Source organism: Brachyistius frenatus, unplaced genomic scaffold (genome assembly GCF_029030835.1).
Source record: "Brachyistius frenatus isolate BFR_SWC_R1_liver_20210118 unplaced genomic scaffold, ASM2903083v1 Contig_219, whole genome shotgun sequence".
In the NCBI taxonomy this organism is placed as follows: domain Eukaryota; kingdom Metazoa; phylum Chordata; class Actinopteri; family Embiotocidae; genus Brachyistius; species Brachyistius frenatus.
In genome coordinates this window covers 572,189-590,000 of record NW_027210818.1, presented here as the reverse complement: position 1 = coordinate 590,000, position 17,812 = coordinate 572,189, and the positions used below count along the sequence as shown (strand labels likewise).

Genomic DNA, 17,812 nt, shown 5'->3' with positions numbered 1-17,812 from the left:
CGTCTGCTTGAAGAGCCGGTCGACATGCTGCTCTAAATAAATGTAGACATTCAACAAATCTATCAAACTTGTGTTGAGGTTTCTCGCTGCGTAAACGATGACAGCTGAGATATCCGAGCTGTTTATCATTCCTCGTCATATTGTGTATATCTTCTATATTATTAAACATCTGGTGGTGCTGCTCTGTATTCTTTACAGTAAAATGTGCATTAATACACTGAATGAATGAGCTCACCTGTCAGGTCGCTGCTCTCGATGCGTTTAAGGTCAGCGTCGACCCAGAACAGTTTTCCCAGCTTGTTGTCCAGCGCCAGAGCGACGGGCCGGATGAGGCCGGTGGTGAACAGACACTCTCTCTCCGTCCCGTCCAGACTGGCTCCTTCGATCTTCGCCGAGCGCTCCTGCACGGTGGTGAAGTACATGTACCTGTAGAGAGGACACACGGGTTGATAGAAACCGCTGCTCTCTGCGTCCCTGAGATACTGCAGCACATTCACTTTTTTGACGTCATCTTGTATCGTGAATGAGCTTTTATTTTGAAGGGCCAACTGCCGCCTCTGAACTAAACTCTCACCCTTTCTCGGCGTTGACCACGATGGCCCGGGGCTTGTCCAGGTTGTCCTTGACGACCACACCCACGGTGTGACCGTCCATCCTCTGGATGTTAATGGTGTTGGTGGTCTCGCAGGTCCAGTAGATGTGGCGGCTGTAGGGGTCCAGACTCAGGTCGTGGAGCTGGTTGTCCGCCGGTTGAGCAGTGCTGCTCACGATCATCGAAGACTGGAGGGACAAACAGGAAGGTCGAGATGTTCAATGTGAAGAGTTACTGCCAGCAGGTCTGTGAGTGGAGCTGCAGTGTTGATCAGTCAGACACAGTTGACGTGATGTACTGACCTACAGAGACAGTTAATACTGAAGAGGACGTCACATCCACTGTTAGTTTGACTGTATAGTTCCAGATGTTGTGCTTGTGTTCCAGATGTTGTGCTTGTGTACTAACACTCTCTACTCTGAGTGCATCAGTGTGTTCACACTGTCAGTACAGAAACATCAGAACACTACAAGTACCAGGATGAAGCACTCCAAAAAAAGAAGTGTGAAACTCCACTTTCCACCCTAAAAGGTCACCATCTTGGCTCCGTAGAGGAAGGGGGCGGGGCCATAAATAATTTTCAAATTAAAAGCGTCTGAGGAAGCTGCAGCTGTTCCTGAACGCTAAAGTGTTTCTTTTTCACTGCTGCTGCTGGACAGAAGAAGCATGCTATCAGCGTGCGGTTACCATGGTTCCATCGTCTCTGGCCCTGCGTATGTTCTGCCGTCCGTCCAGCCAGTAGACGAGCCGGTCCAGCGGGTCGTAGCTGACGGCTCGGACGTTCCTCAGGACGTGGATGGGCAGGATGATGTCGGGACTCTGCTCTCCTAAAACCATCCGGCTGATGCTGGCCTTCTGACTGAAGAGCAGGAAACTAGAGGGAGCTGCAGGCGGAGGGTGGGGTGGTTGGGTGGGGGGAGGGGGAGAAGGAATGGAGAGGGTGGGGGAGGGGAGGTTGGGAGTGAGTGGTGAGTGATGAGAGGACGCCATGTTATTTCTGGCACAACGTGAGCTGAAGTTTGCTCAATGCATATTGTGAAATACAAAGACACACACACACTCAAACATGTACACACACACACACACACACACACACACACACACACACACACACACACACAGAGGATTTGCAGAGGACTCTCAATCTTTGGTTTCACAGTCTGTCTGCTGAGAAGAACAAACTGAAGTTCTTTTTTTTATTTTCTGCTGTTTTCATTCGTTTACAGCTGCAGCAGAAGTTCAGGGAAAGAAAGGGTCCATCACGGAGCATCTTCATCATCATCATCATCATCATCATCATCATCATCATCATCATCATCATCATCATCACTGTTCTTCAGCTCAACCGTCACAAAACATCTCCCAACGAGGTGAAATCATTTCTTGTGTTTCCAAATGAAAAAGCTCATTTCTGAGTTGTTCTGTTGGTCCTTGACAATAAAAGGAGAAAATAACTCACGAAGGCTAAAACTTTTGCAAATACTTTAATGTTTGTGGTAAAAACATGGATGACATTTAAGAATTAGTGAACTATTTTATAGGGAGAGGAGAGAAGCTAACTGAATCTGTTCCCTCTCACTAACAATAGATTATTCTCCACCTCACTGCAGACACAGACCTTTATTCTGAACAGGATTATATCAGAGACATGTGTCCTCTGTTCTATTAATACACTTGATCACATTCACCCAATGTTGATCAATGATTAACATTAAAGCCCTCCAGCAGCTGAGAGGACATCGTTGCTGCTCTTACACAGTAATGGAGATAATGAATGAGTGAGAACAGCGAGTCTGAGCTGAGGATGAGATGACAGACACTTCAGAGAACAGCAGCACTGCTGTATTTTACGGCTTCGTTTAAAGCCACCGGCGGCATTTATCAAAGGAGGGGTTCATTATTATCAAGTTTCATGCAGCTCTGTACTCACAGCTGCAGTTTCGTCCATCGGGGTTCAAGGTGTAGTGGGAGGCACAGCGGCACTGGGCCCCGGCGGGCGTGGCCAAGCACAGGTGGGCACAGTTACCGTTGTTGTGAGAGCACTCGTTGGTTCCGTCCTGACGGGAGGAGTGAAACACCAGGATGTCCAGCATCAGCTCCAGCTGGCCCTGAGGACGCATTGAAGAGACAGTGAGGACGCAGTGAGGAGACAGTGAAGAGAGTGAAGAGGCAGTGAGGATGCAGTGAGGAGACAGTGAGGACGCAGTAAGGATGCAGTGAGGAGACAGTGAAGAGGCAGTGAGGAGACAGTGAGGAGACAGTGAAGAGACAGTGAGGAGACAGTGAGGACGCAGTGAGGAGACCAAGGTGAGACGGCGGTGCTGCTCGGCATCTCAGGTCAGATTACACTTTAAGACAACGATAAAAGGAAGTGGTTCCTCACCTGCAGCACCACGGTGCGGTTCAGTCCGCTGCGTTTGTCGGCCCGCTCGATGCTGCGCAGGTTAAAATCTGTCCAGTAGATGAAGTCCCGGTACTGAGTCAGACCGAAGGGGTGAGGGAGGTCGTCCACGATGATCTCCCTCTGAAGGCCTGCGGGAGACAAGACAGCATCTGTAACACCTGCAGCTCAGATCATCACAACTATAATAAATAATGCAAATAATCAGTCAATCAGGCTGAAATAATAACTGGTACTGATGATAAGGTGGTATATTGGATGGATGACTTTGGACAAAGGAACTTCTCTCAAATGTGAGTTGCGACTCAGCCTCATGGTGGCACCAGAGGTCCTACAGCTGCTGTTTTTTTTTTGCAGTGAAACCTTCAACAACAAATCTTCCGCAATTCTCCTACATTAGTCTGAGACGTGATTCAGACAAAGAAAAACAAAGAGACAGAGGCAGTAACTGTTCGTGGTGAAAACAGTAAGGACATCTGTGTCGACTTTAGAAAGCTCGGTTTTCCCGTTGCCCCTGAACACACATTGAGACTCAGGTTTTGGTGTCACCGATTCCACATGTTGGAAACATTCCGGGTCCATGTTGACCTGATTCATCAATCACTGTCATGTTCATGAAACCAGTTTGAGATGATACTTAATGGTGCATTATCCTGTCGTGAAGAAGATGGTAAACTGTGGCACAAAGGAATGCACACAGTGAACAACAGCACTCAGACAGGCTGTGGCCTTCAGACTGTGGTTGTCCTCAGTGAGCCAGCAGCAGCAGCCTGGATGGAGACACGAGGCAGGTCGGATCCACGGATTCATGCTGCTGGATCTGACCTACATCTGCAGCCTCAGCAGAATCAGAAGATCCAGGAGATGATTTCCATCTTCAGCTGCCAGTTCTGGTGAGCCTGTTGCCGCCGCGGCCTCACGTTTCTCTTCTTGGCCGACACCAGTGGAACCCGGTGTTGTCTTCCTCAGTTTTGGATGCGATGTTCGCTCTGAGCTGACAGTTGTACAGAGTGCCAGCCTGAGTTAGCGTAGCCTTTCTGTCAGCTCAGAGCAGCCTGACCAGGCTCCTCTGACCTCTGACCTCTGTCCACACAGCTGCTGCTCACTGGACGTGTTGTGTGTGTGTAAAAGTCCCAGCAGGTTCAGAAACACTCCGACTGATGTTTGATGTGAACATGAAGCTCCTGACCTCAGTCTGAAGGAGTTTACTCTGCTGCCACATGATTGGCTGATCGGATAACTACACAAACAAGTGCTCCTAATAAAGTGCTCAGAGTCTGTTAAAGACAAAAATAAATAAAATATTAAGTTGTAATCTCGTCAGTTGTTTTTGTTGATAAAAGTTAAACCACCTATCATGTAGAACCACACTTAACTGATGGCTCACAGTATCGCTGGATGTGTAATTCCGCCCATATCTTCAGGTCCACATCTTCTGGATCTGTTTTTTTTTATTTAGTTATTCAGATTTTGTGTGTTTTAATATCTACAAACTTATGTGTGTTATTGGTGTCCTGGCCGTGCATGAGGCCTGTTGCACGGGAGAGTGTGCGTGTGTGTGTGTGCGTGTGTGTGTGTGTGTGTGTGTGTGTGTGTGTGTGTGTGTGTGTGTGTTCACACCTTGCATGTTGGTGCTTTCGATCATGCACGTGTCCAGGTCAGTCCAGTACAGCCGATGGTCCACATAGTCGATGGTCAGTCCGTTGGCCCGACCCACTTTGTCCACCAAGGTAGTGATGGTGCTGCCGTCCATGTAGGCTCTGGCAATGCGAGGCCGACCCCCCCACTCTGTCCAGTACATGTAGCTGCAGAGACAAAAACAGTTTCAGCCCGACACACACACAGGAGTTTTTCCACCTCTGGATGTGAAAACGTGGTGCTTTCATGAAAATCTGTTTTACCCTGAGACAATATTTATTCAATTAGATCATTGATTCTAGACGGGGAACCTGTTTCCACTTTGTAACCTTCAAGTTCAATAAAATACGTTTTATTGTCTTGTGTCAGAGCACCGTGTTGCGAACATGAAGTGACATCACATGCCCCGGGCAGCCGTGCTGAAAGCCCAGGGCCATGACATCATCAAGACATCATCAAGACATCAATGTGGGCCCGTAGGCACAGGTATATATACACACACACACACACACACACACACACACACACACACACACACACACACACACACACACACACACACACACACACACACACACACACACACACACACACACACACACACACACACACACACACACACACACACACACACACACAGCACGCATGCACACACTGATCTGTTCCTGGCTTTAATAGCATCGTCTCTCTGAGATGGAGCTGGCGGGGTAAAGAGGTGGGACGCTGGCTGTTGTTCCAACATACCAACACGATGACATCGTTAAACTCTCCCTACCTGAACCGGGTGAAGAGACTCGCTGCATGAAGTCATTGGCCCGACTCACACCAGTGAAAGACATGAACCCGGGGCACAGTGCTGCTGTGTGACGTCCACTGTTCTGACTCTTTGTTTTCATACGTTCTGCTTTATTCACTGGTTCGTGTCAGAAGTGGACCTTCGGGACCATCAGGACCACGTCAACAACGTATAAAGACAGTAAGAGGGACAGTTTGTGAGCTACTGTCTTACCCATTAGCCGGGTCCAGCGCCAGTGACCGCGGGTTGTCCAAAGAGCGCGGGTTGTCGAGGTCCTTACAGACCACAACCTGTCGGTACTGGCCGTCCAGCCGGGCCACCTCGATGCGGTTGGTTCCCGTATCCGCCCAGAAGATGTTACGACCCATCCAGTCCACCGCCATGCCTTCTGGGTAGTCGAGTCCGAACTCTATGACGTGTTCTACAGAGCTGCCGTTCATGTACGCTCTGCTGATGGTCTGAGGGACAGACAGAGGAGGGATGGGACGTTGAGGACAGGACGACAGAGAGACAGACAGAGGAGGGAGGCGACGGTGAGGACGGACGACAGAGAGACAGACAGAGGAGGGAGGGGACGTTGAGGACAGGACGACAGAGAGACAGACAGAGGAGGGAGGGGACGGTGAGGACGGACGACAGAGAGACAGACAGAGGAGGGAGGGGACGTTGAGGACAGGACGACAGAGAGACAGACAGAGGAGGGAGGGGACGGTGAGGACAGGACAACAGAGAGACAGACAGAGGAGGGGGGGGATGGTGAGGACAGGACGACAGAGAGACAGACAGAGGAGGGAGGGGACGTGAGGACAGGACGACAGAGGGACAGAAGCGACACGCTGACACAGCTTCAGTCCAAACCTTTGCCTGGATGTCTGTCCAGTATATTCTCCTCTCGGAGACATCGAAGTCCAGAGCAGAGGCTTCCTTCACTCCCGTCAGAGGAATGGCCACGTCGTTGCTGTTGGTCCCCAGAGAGATGCTCCTGATGTTGTCCCTGAGGACAAAACAGCATCAGAGAATCTTATTAAAAAACAAAACAAAACAAAAAAGAACTGCTTTTATTTCTTTCTAATTCAAGTTTCGACCTCACCAAAGAGGAAAGTGTGCGACTGGAACAAGTCCGAGCTCGAAAAAAGAAACAAAAACAAAACTGTTCAACTTTCCTTCCACTTTAGTCTCTGTGTTGTTCACAGTGACGATGATCAAACATCCACCAATCAGAACAGTTTTCTATTTAGAGAAATCTGATCTAATGGAAATGTGCCGAAATGTTTTCTTGGGTATGAATTATTGACTCTATTGTGTTAGAAACACACATCAGTGTGATCAATATTCTAACTGACTATTCAGAGCAGAACGATGCCGGTCATTTTAAGAACCTGGACTTTTTATTTGATGACGCTAAGCAGGAAAAAAAAAAAGACAAGTGAACTTGACTTGATTGAGACTTGATTTAGAGCACAGCACACATTTACCGTAGTTACAGACTCTAATGATTAGAAGTGAAAACACTCACTGGAGTACAGCGCGTCAGAGATAACATAAACAATGTCTCAGATATTTCCACCCTGCAGAGACTCGTCACCTCACGTTGGAGAGTCAGTCGCTGTGTTCCAGAAGACTTACTTCCCTCAGTTCACTAATAAATAGTGATCTTACATGTCAGGACTCTTGTGTAATACCTGAATATCGACAGAGTAGTGTTGTTTCAAATCAGACACTGTTGTTCTGCACTGACAGGAAATGACCTCAACATGTGAACACATCATCCTCAAAAATATCTGCAGCTTTAATTATTTTACCCAGAAATCAACGTGTTTTTGTGTCCTCTGTTTAACACTCAATAAACACTCTGATTCTTCTGTCCAGCAGCAGCAGTGGAAAAGAAACACTTTTGTGTTCAAGAACAGCTGCAGCTTCCTCAGACGCTTTAATTTGAAAATCCTTTGCGTCGGTGGCCCCGCCCCCTTCCTCTTCAGAGCCAATATGGTGACTGTTTATGTTGGAAAGTGTCCAGAGTTTCACACTTCTTTTTTTTTTTTTTTTGGACCGTTTTCAGTGCATCATCCTGGTACTTGTAGTGTTCGGCACTCAGAATAGTGAGTGTTAGTAGACAAGCACAACATCTGGATCACAAGTACAACATCTGGAACGCAGCATGCGTCTCAGATGCTTTGCGTCCAGCTCGTCGTTTGTTTTGAACTCGTATGAGGACACCATGTTAGTGGGTGTTTTTAGTCCCGCTGGCTGACAGGTCAGCGTACCTATTGGTGAAGAGCAGGAAGGCCTCGGGCACCACGCAGGTGTACAGGTCGGAGAGCAGCTCCATCCCCATGGGACAGGCGCAGCTGACCGCCTGCTGACGCCAGAAACAAAGATGGCTGCATCCGCCGTTGTCTGGCGCGCAGCCGTTCGTACCTGAGACACAGAGCAGAATATTCACATGTATTTCTCTGTACATCCCGCAGTTCAGAAAACAACCCGAGGAAGACGTCCACCTTACCGTATGTCTCCGTCACTTTCGTGGCCTTCAGCCCCATCAGGTCCGGCAGCTGATCGATGATGATCTCTCGTACGGCCGTGTCTTTGTGGACCCTCTCGATGCTGCGTCGCTGCCAGTCGGTCCAGTAGATGTAGTCGCCCAGCAGAGTGAAGCCGAAGATATGAGGCAGCTTGTCCTCCAGCAGAGTCTGTCTGTTACTGCCGTCCACACCGATCACCTGAGACGGGGACAGAAGGAGAAGAACAGGAGACTGTTAAAGTCCACATGCAAAACTCATTCTTACATCCTTACAGTCAGCTACACAACACATCATAGATAGATTTTATATGGAGACAAAAAAAAAAAAAACAAAGCTGGAAAGTTAAAACACATCTTCTAATGTGTCCAAAAATGTGGATCGAGACGGAAGCTACCAGCTGCATTGCTCATTTTCTTCAGTTGACCCTGAACTTTGACCTTCAGGAGAGGAGGAGTCAAAATGTTATCCTGGAAGTAACAGAAGAAAACATATGACTGACTCTGCACTTCCACATTATTTAGTACGCCAGATTTAGCAGGTCCCAGTACACAGAATGTGACGTGTACTAGGCTGAAAACATCTGGATGTCCGACTACATCTGTTCGTATTTTGCAGTCTGCAGGACAGCGTGTTTCTCCGGCTGTTCCGACCCACAATCCTCTGCAGCGGAGGATACACCACATCGACTGAGCCGCTGAGAGAGTCGGTGGCGCTGATGCTCCGCCCAGGTGCAATTCACAACAGGAAGCAGAAGCAGTAAAAAAAAAAAAAAAAAAAAGAAGGACGTGTACTCGTTCCAAAACGCATTCCTTCACTCTGTGTTTAGTGTCAGTCATTTTATTATTAATTTTCATTGACACCGTAAATCTGTTTCCATTGAGGTATTAATGAATTTTAAGCATTATTGTTTGCTGTCCAAAGAGAGTTTAGGATCCACATCATATCAAAGTGCTAGACGATAACGTGAGAACGTCTGAAAGCTGAAGCTGAACCTGAAGTGGACCTTTCAATGGGATAAATGATCCTCAGCACATAAACAAATTCACAGAGGATCGTCTCAAAAAGAAGAAATCAATCCCATCGATTTGAGAAAAAAAAACTCAATCATCTGCAGCTGAAGGAATGTTTTAAGGAGTGGTCATATTTCCATCAAACTGATGTCAGAGTCTGGTGGACAAAACACCTCGAAGACGTTAGTTCTGCCGAAGGAGGCGATACCTGGTGTTTGGATAATTTTTCTTTGTGGTGTTTTTTTTTTTACATACATCACCGTTATCTGGGGGCTCGGCTAAAAGGAGGATCAAATGTTTGCTTGTTCAAAAAAAAGAAAAGAAAAAAAGCCAACAGTCAAGCTGTGACGATGTCACGGTGCTCGCTCTGACAGACAGCTCAGATTCTACAATATCTTTGTGTTAATGTTTGTTGGATCACCCAAAGATAAACACGCAGAGAAACACACAACATGAATACACACATAAGTGAATAGGTGTGTGTGTGTGTGTGTGTGTGTGTGTGTGTGTGTGTGTGTGTGTGTGTGTGTGTGTGTGTGTGTGTGTGTGTGTGTGTGTGTGTGTGTGTGTGTGTGTGTGTGTGTGTGTGTGTGTGTGTGTGTGTGTGTGTGTGCGCGAGAGCAAATCAGTCACAAGGTTGCTATTACAAGGATGTTGAAAACTGATACAAGCACCCCTGCCAACAAATCCCCCACAGTGTGTGTGTGTGTGTGTGTGTGTGTGTGTGTGTGTGTGTGTGTGTGTGTGTGTGTGTGTGTGTGTGTGTGTGTGTGTGTGTGTGTGTGTGTGTGTTTCTATAAGCAGAAATTGAGAGCTACAATTGACAAGGCTGCAATTAGACCTGGTGTCCAGCCCTCCTCCTCACCGCCTGTGCTATTACTGGAATGGCATCAACTGAAATAGACGCAGGCTTTTATTTTAGACACACTCCAGTCATACGCAGCCGGCATGTGTGTGTGTGTGTGTGTGTGTGTGTGTGTGTGTGTGTGTGTGTGTGTGTGTGTGTGTGTGTGTGTGTGTGTGTGTGTGTGTGTGTGTGTGTGTGTGTGTGTGTGTGTGTCTGTCTGTCTGTCTGTCACATGCTGCCTGAAGTTCCTCAGCGTGCCATGCCAGGGATTTCACAAATGGAAGGAATTCTGCCGGACAGACCGCTTGAAGGTGGACGAGTGTGTTGCAGCGAGCGTCCAGGCTGCAGCGAGAAAACTGCAGTTTTCAATAACATGATAATTACAAACTGTTCTTCTTTTTCTTTTACACTAACGCACATCATAAATGATTCTCAAACATTTATTTGGTATGTCTGTGATGATATTTCTTGTTATTTATCAGGTGACCACCAAAAAGCGCAGACGCCAACAAATCAGGAAAACCTGCTCCAGCTGAGTTCTTGTCGGGTCCTTCGGCTACAGCACTGAATACTTCAAACAGATGTGTGTCGGTGTGTGTGTGTGTGTGTGTGTGTGTGTGTGTGTGTGTGTGTGTGTGTGTGTGTGTGTGTGTGTGTGTGTGTGTGTGTGTGTGTGTGTGTGTGTGTGTGTGTGTGTGTGTGTGTGTGTGTGTGTGTGTGTACACATGAACACAAAATCTACGTGGAGATGAATAAATGAAAGGTATGAAGGAGTATGTGCTGAATACGACTGCATATGGTGGACAGATATGCAAAAGAACATATTTCTGCCAAAGGAGGCAAAAATGTGACTCTGAGGCAACAAAGGGGAAAATTTACATCTGTTGATGTTGGCGTTGAAAAAACAATTGAAAAGCTTCCTTTCTGCCTGTAAATCACCTCCATCTGAAGGCCCCGTATCAAACAGGATCAGATGTTTTTCACATGACTGTCGGTATCAACTACATCCATAAAAACAGAGATGGTAAAGGACCTCTGTTCTGCACTGATCTACAATGAGGTTTTATTTCAGAAATAATCAACCCGACTCAAGCCGAGGTGACCCGTGCCTGACCTGAAGGAGGAGACAACCAACACATTTCATATTTGGTTCAATAACTCTGACTGTTCAGATGATCACGAGACGACTGATAAAACGTCTCCACGCTGCTCCAACCAGAAGAGATTGTGATGATTCAACATGTTTTTCAAATTGCAGTTTGTTCCGTTTGAGTTCCCAACATTTTTTAGTGTTTCCAGACAAGTAACTCTGAACAAACGTCCTCTGAGTGGCCTTCAACCTCAGCTGTTACGAAAACAAAGGATGTTTTAATCCAGCACAATTCTTCTGATTGCAGACTTCCCTTCAGTTCTGAAGAATCTCTTTCAAATACATCAAATGTTTTCTGGTTCTGATTGTTAAGTTTATTTCATGTGTTTTTCATATGGAATGAAAAAAATAAAAATAAATTAAGTGCACGTCTAAACTTTTTCATCACAAATCAACATCAGTGCCGCAATGATGTTGTGGAATGTGTGTGTGTGTGTGTGTGTGTGTGTGTGTGTGTGTGTGTGTGTGTGTGTGTGTGTGTGTGTGTGTGTGTGTGTGTGTGTGTGTGTGTGTGTGTGTGTGTGTGTGTGTGTGTGTGTGTGTGTGTGTGTGTGTCGAGATGGTAAACACAGGACCAGAGACTGGTCGAACACACACACACACACACACGCACACACACACACACACACACGCACACAGGAAATGGTCAGTTGGGGGTTTAGACTCCTTGAGTCTCCATATGAGCCTTCAAACCAGAGCTGAAGACAACCACATATCCACTGAAAACAACGAGTACACAGTAAGAGGCTATAAAGGAAGTGGAAACGTTCCCGTGACAAAACATTTTACTAAATGTACAAGAGATTTAGATTAAATTCAGTCATCAAGATTTAACTTTTTTTTTTACCAGGATAATATCCAGAAAAGATGTGCGGTGTTGCTGCTGTGATGGGCAGCCGAGGATCCAGCTATCTGTTGGGTGAATACTCATTTAAATATCCATTCAGACGGTGGGGACGAGCAAACAGGAAAAAAAATAAACCATTCACTTTGATGGGCCTCAGATCCAAGGGAGGTTCCTGACCCCTCCACAAAACAACCATTCATTTATCACCGGGACACAATTAGACATGGCCATCCCAGTGAAAGGCTGGTGGAGAGACTCCCTTTCTCCTCCCTCTCCCCTTCTCTCTCCCACTCTTTCTCTGCGCTGACTTTTTCAGGAAGAATTATGCACCAGGAGTGTGATTTCTTTTTTCTTCCCCGTCTTTTTGCATTTTGGGTGTGAGAACGTCTCATTTCTTGATGGACAAGGGGGACAAAAAGGACAAAAAAAGATAGAAAGAAAGCAAACAGAAAAGCAACAAAGATCTGATCGGACACGCAGGGAGAAGTCGGGCCGTCACAGGACAGTTCACATACGCTCGCACACACACTTATTCTCTGATAAACAGAAAGAAACATACGGGATGAATGGAAACTGGAGGGAAACAGAAGGATCACACGGTGGTCGCCGAGAACCAGAAACCTCAGCGCCAACTGGGAATCCACTGAAACTTCTGACAGCCAACTGGGAGTCGATATGCAAAACTCAATGTGCTTCAACTCAATCACTATAATTTCCCTCCTAAAGTAACTCCATTATTTCAAGCTGTGGACGACTCACTCACAGACGACTGATGCAGAACTCTGAACCTGCCGAAACTGAAACAGTAAAATGTCACTGAGGCCGCTGATAACGCTGCTCAGTGCGAGCGGCAACGTCACCCGTTGGTTTGTGAACGTCATGAAGCCTCCAATTCGGATTTTGGTCGTCGCCATCTCAATAGTTCGGAGCGGTTTGAAGCAGGAAGTGACCATATTTGGTCGAGCTGGGGGATCTGACTGATCTGATTGGAAACCTGACGATACTACGTCCCGCCCACCGATGGCTGTAACCTGACTGAACCACAGGCCTGTCAATCAAACAGACACGCCCCCGAAAACACTGAGACTAGTTGAATGGGAGTCTATGGAGCCGGAGATTTTTTTGGAGTCAACCTCTAGTGGCACTCGGTGGTATTGCAGTTTATGGCCCTTCCGCTTTGGCCTCATTTTCTTGACCCGGAAGCTACGAACACTTTTATATACAGTCTGTGGATCGGTTTATTCATCAGGGAATGACCCGCTCTCATTTGCACCAAAGACAAATAACACAACATTCATTGTCTGACTTATTTTTATGTCATTAAAAGAATATATTTTGGGATGTTCCCACCAAGTTTCCCAAGGGAACAAGAAATATACTGTTGCCGTGGTGACAATTAGAAAAGTTTGCTTCACCCTGTTTTTCTGTTTTTTTTTCATGTCTGAACTAAAGAGGTCCATGTTCTGTCTCCAGCTGAGGCTCCGTTTTATTTCTTTACATTTTGTCATTTTCACACATGTTGTGTAAAAACTATGCAGCTCTTTATATCTCAGTGTTATCCACCTCGGGGATGCTTTATTCTGCTATTTATTCTAACGTGTCTGGCTAATGCTACTTAATTCATGCAGCTGTATAACGCCTGTTGTGTTACATCCAGCATCCTTTAATGCCATATAGTCTTTAATCTTTTTCAAGATGTGGAAAGAACTTTTGTTTCCGGACATTGTTGAATGAATTCAACAAGAAAAAAACACAATAGATGTTGCAAGAGTTGGGTTTTTTTGTTTTTTTTTCTGTAATTCTACATGTGCTCACTAACATGGTGATGAATAAAAAAGAATCTAAAATATTTAGCCTCTCTGCTCCTGACATATAAATGACCGGACCCTGGTCCTAAATGTTGCTGCTCTGCAGTTAAAAACACACATTCATGGCGCTGACCCAAACACAGAGAGAGATATCTGTTTCCTACACAAGCAAACACACAACGTAAAATCACCCTGGGAGTGATTAATTGTGTGAGTGAGTCTTTCATAACGGGAGCATTTCTCAGGAATGTGCAACCTGACACTGGAGGATGACGAACTCAAGACGACAGGCCGCGGGTGTAAATGTGTCGTCCTCTCCACCGACGTTTTTATTGGACTTTGATGGTTGTCACCCAGAAGACGAACCACAAACACAAACTCTTGCATTCGTTTCAAAATGGAATAATTTAACAGAAAACTGATCCGGGTTTTACAAACGAAACAGTTTGACCATGAAAATATATAAAGTTAGATTTACACATTTGTGCATTACTTCCTGTCATGTGATATTTGTGACTTCGTCTTTTGTTTGTTCCTGCCACAGCTGATCTGTAGAAAAAGTTCCACTAATGAAGGATTCGCTGCGCTGTGGAACGTCTGGATACGACAGAATATGAGCGTATGGATTTTTAAAAGCGATTTATCTTTGAACATTATTCATTTAAGTATTGACATATTTGTCAATACGTCGACTTTGACCCTCTACGGTGTCTCACCCACGTGTGACACAGCAGAGACAAACACACACACAGCTGTGGGTTGGTGGCTTGCTCACCACAACAGTGCTTACATCAGACCACAATATTACACATTCTAATAGGAGACACAAGATCAGCCACAACACACACACACACACACACACACACACACACACACACACACACACACACACACACACACACACACACACACACACACACACACACACACACACACACACACACACACACACAGATGTGGGCCAGAGGCTGAGCTCCCAGATGACAGGAGACATGCAGTTAATGTCTGTTGCAACAGGGAAGAGGAACCATCCAGCGGGGACAGAAAGAGGGAACAGGAGGAGAGAGAGCTGGCAGGTTGCCGTGGAAACTCTGAGCAACAACAGGTGTTTCTGTTATTTGTCTAACCTGAGAGCTGCGTGCACACAAGATTAATGGAAACTGCTCAAAGCAGAGCCTGAAGCTCGATCAGTCATCGTGTCACGACATCTCGACGTTCAGGTTGATGAATCATATCACAATAGTTGTCAGTTTATTATTTACACAGTTAAAACGAATGCAGTCTCTTCCAAGAGCATGATCGTTTTGGAAGATGCAGTTTGTCCTCCTGTTGGACTACATTGAACTATAGAGAGAGGCATTTCTGTTGTTTAGCTTACTGCCACTGATTTAAAAGGACAAAATAATGGAAACACAAGACTGGCTTCAACAACGCTTCGCCGCTCCACCTGATGCGCTGCAGCACGTTTCAGCAGCGTCCCAGAAGCAGCTCCCAGCTTCAGTAAATAAATACACACCAAGTTTATGTTAGACTGAAGCCACGTCAAGCTGCACGGAGCCGATCGGCCCGACAAGAAGTCAGAGACAGGAGCGGCAAGGTAAGGACATTTTCAAAATAAAACTCCCTGTTCAGACAGCTGATCATCCATCACTTCACTGCATCAAAGTCTGCTCGCCTGGTATTTCAAGGAGGAAAAGAAATGTGTTCTCCTCCTGCTAACAGGCTGTATGTGAACTATAGAGCCTGATAATTACGAGGATGAGTTTTTTTAAACAACTAAAAACACAGCAAACGGTAATAACTTTGTCTGGAGGCTGCAGCCCAAAGTAGGAAATAACAACGACAAACACAAAACAGGCCAAATAGAAACCATTTAACTACTTTTAGGCGCTAGAAGCACAGAAATCCAGAAAACATAACCAAATGAGGAAGTCAGTAAAATTGTGCAGACAAAACGCTTCTGAACTGCTTCCATTATTCATTTTATCACACGGGGCTTTAGACGTCGTCCAAGAAGACGTCTTGTGGCGTAAAAGGTTTATTCCCCACTATTCTCTTAGTTGGTCTGTTGAGGTTAGTTCGGTTCGGGCCCAGCTGGACGGACATTCGTCCCTAACGACCTTGGCCTTAGATGGTAACCAATAGAAAAGCCCGTTAGAGGGCACAGCGCATATGATACAGAATCAGTAGTTACTGGACGTAACTCCAGTTCTACGAGAACGTGCGTAGTCCTCTCACTGTAGCCCAGCTGGTTTCCGTCTTGGTGGTGTTGCTGACTGGGTTGCTGGGGAACCTTAAAGGGCTCAACGAAGCCTTTTAGAGGGCTTCGAACGTACTCATAGAACTGGAGTTACGTCCAGTGACGACTATTTATCAGCTGTCCGTTGCAATTAAGAGGGCAGATTGATCCCAAAAGTAACAACCCTACAGATTCAAGGTCCCCGCCTTGTGTCCTATCACACAGACGGACAAACAACGCTCCACCCACCGACCTACGCAGGATTTAAAACAAACACACCCTTCGTGCTGAACCTAGCAGCAAGGCTGTAAACACCGGAGTGAGCCAAAGACCTGTCAAATGAAAGATCACAAATGAAGTCGTTAGTTAGGAGCTCTGTAGTGAGCCTAAAGGTATTTTTGCAGCTTGTTTATCTGGTCAGCGTATTAGTTTGAAAGTAGCTCCTCAGCTCGTAACCCATCAAAACGCCATCAAGTTGTGAATCCACACTTATTGTAATCACCACATCCAAGTATCGCTTGATGAAATAAGCTTTATTTTGGAGATTCAGGGCCACGAGGAGCGGCACAAAACAGCACGTATACCAGGTCAGGGTAAAAAACACTGCTTTATCCAAATGTCCATTCCAGGCAGCTCATTTCTGCTTTTACTTTCAGACAGACTCAAAAACAAAACGACCCGCAGGGGAAAATCAGGAAGCTCATGCTTTCTGCTCCAATATACTGTTTCCCCTGAATCTCTACAGATATGGAGAGTGCAAAGTCAGCATGAGGTGCAATTAATGGGAAATACACCAAGATTGAAGAGTTTTTATATCTTCTCCGAATTAAAACATGCGATCAGTTTTTCCACATGATCTGTTCCCATCTTCCAGGCAAGCGAGGCTGGTTTCAAAACTGCACTTAAACACGGTCCTGGATTAAACCTGCTTTCCACCGCTGACATTAACAACCACGGTCGGTCTCCGTGGGTGTTGGACAGATTCAGCCTGTTTGGCTGCAGAAACAAGACACGGCCGAGGAGACGCGCTATTGAAACAAGGTGCAGGGCCTTAAGCAGGGGAAATTCCACTATACACACCTCCCTGCTGTCTGAGTTCCACCTCTCTCTCTCACACACACACACACACACACACACACACACACACACACACACACACACACACACACACACACACACACACACACACACAAGCAGTTACCATATGGCTCAAACAGTGTGACTGAATGGCGCTACGCATAGTCAATCTGCATAATCACAACAAAGCAGCCGTTTTATGTGTGAGTGCAGAGAAAGCAACACATCAGTCAAAGCTCTCTCACACACGCTGCTTTTTAAAGGAGGAGGCCTGTGCGGCAACTTCACAGGGCTTTTTCTTTTTTTTCTTTTCCACAGAGGAGGAGGTGGGGGTGGGGGGGCGCGGGAGGAGTCAGATTTCTTTAAAAAAAAGACCTGAAAACACTGAGAGGAGAGGGGCAGAGGGAGGGCGAGGAGGAGGAGACAAGGAGAAGGGGAGAGGGGGAGCATTCCTCCACTGTTCTTGGAGAAACACTCGCTCTTTTATCATTTTCTCTGCTCTCTTTCAGGAGGTAAAATGCTGTGTGCTGTTCAGTTTTCAGCTGTTTGGCAGGATCGCTACACACACACACACACACACACACACACACACACACACACACACACACACACACACACGCACACACACACACACACACACACTTAAGTAGACCTAACCCTCATTTAACCTTCAACCAAGTCTGCACCCGAAAATGTAATGATTTACATCATGAGGAGGAAGCCAAGTCCCCACAATGTAAGTGTATCAACAGAGTTATGTCTCCACGGTGGAGACACACACACACACACACACACACACACACACACACACACACACACACACACACACACACACACACACACACACACACACACACACACACACACACACCTATATAATAAGCC

The 17,812-nt window shown here is 46.2% G+C and overlaps 1 protein-coding gene across 1 annotated transcript in view; it reads right to left on the bottom strand.

Moving 5' to 3' along the window:
• lrp5 (low density lipoprotein receptor-related protein 5) overlaps positions 1-17,812 on the bottom strand; it is a 47,132-nt gene that overhangs the window by 6,752 nt on the left and 22,568 nt on the right. The window contains exons 12-21 of the mRNA XM_069719602.1: positions 7,931-8,147; positions 7,692-7,845; positions 6,286-6,421; positions 5,641-5,885; positions 4,614-4,798; positions 2,976-3,124; positions 2,523-2,700; positions 1,280-1,476; positions 575-780; positions 236-426 (exon numbers count right to left, since the gene is read on the bottom strand). Of these exons, the coding sequence (XP_069575703.1) occupies positions 236-426; positions 575-780; positions 1,280-1,476; positions 2,523-2,700; positions 2,976-3,124; positions 4,614-4,798; positions 5,641-5,885; positions 6,286-6,421; positions 7,692-7,845; positions 7,931-8,147 (1,858 nt within the window). The remainder of the gene's footprint in view (positions 1-235; positions 427-574; positions 781-1,279; positions 1,477-2,522; positions 2,701-2,975; positions 3,125-4,613; positions 4,799-5,640; positions 5,886-6,285; positions 6,422-7,691; positions 7,846-7,930; positions 8,148-17,812) is intronic.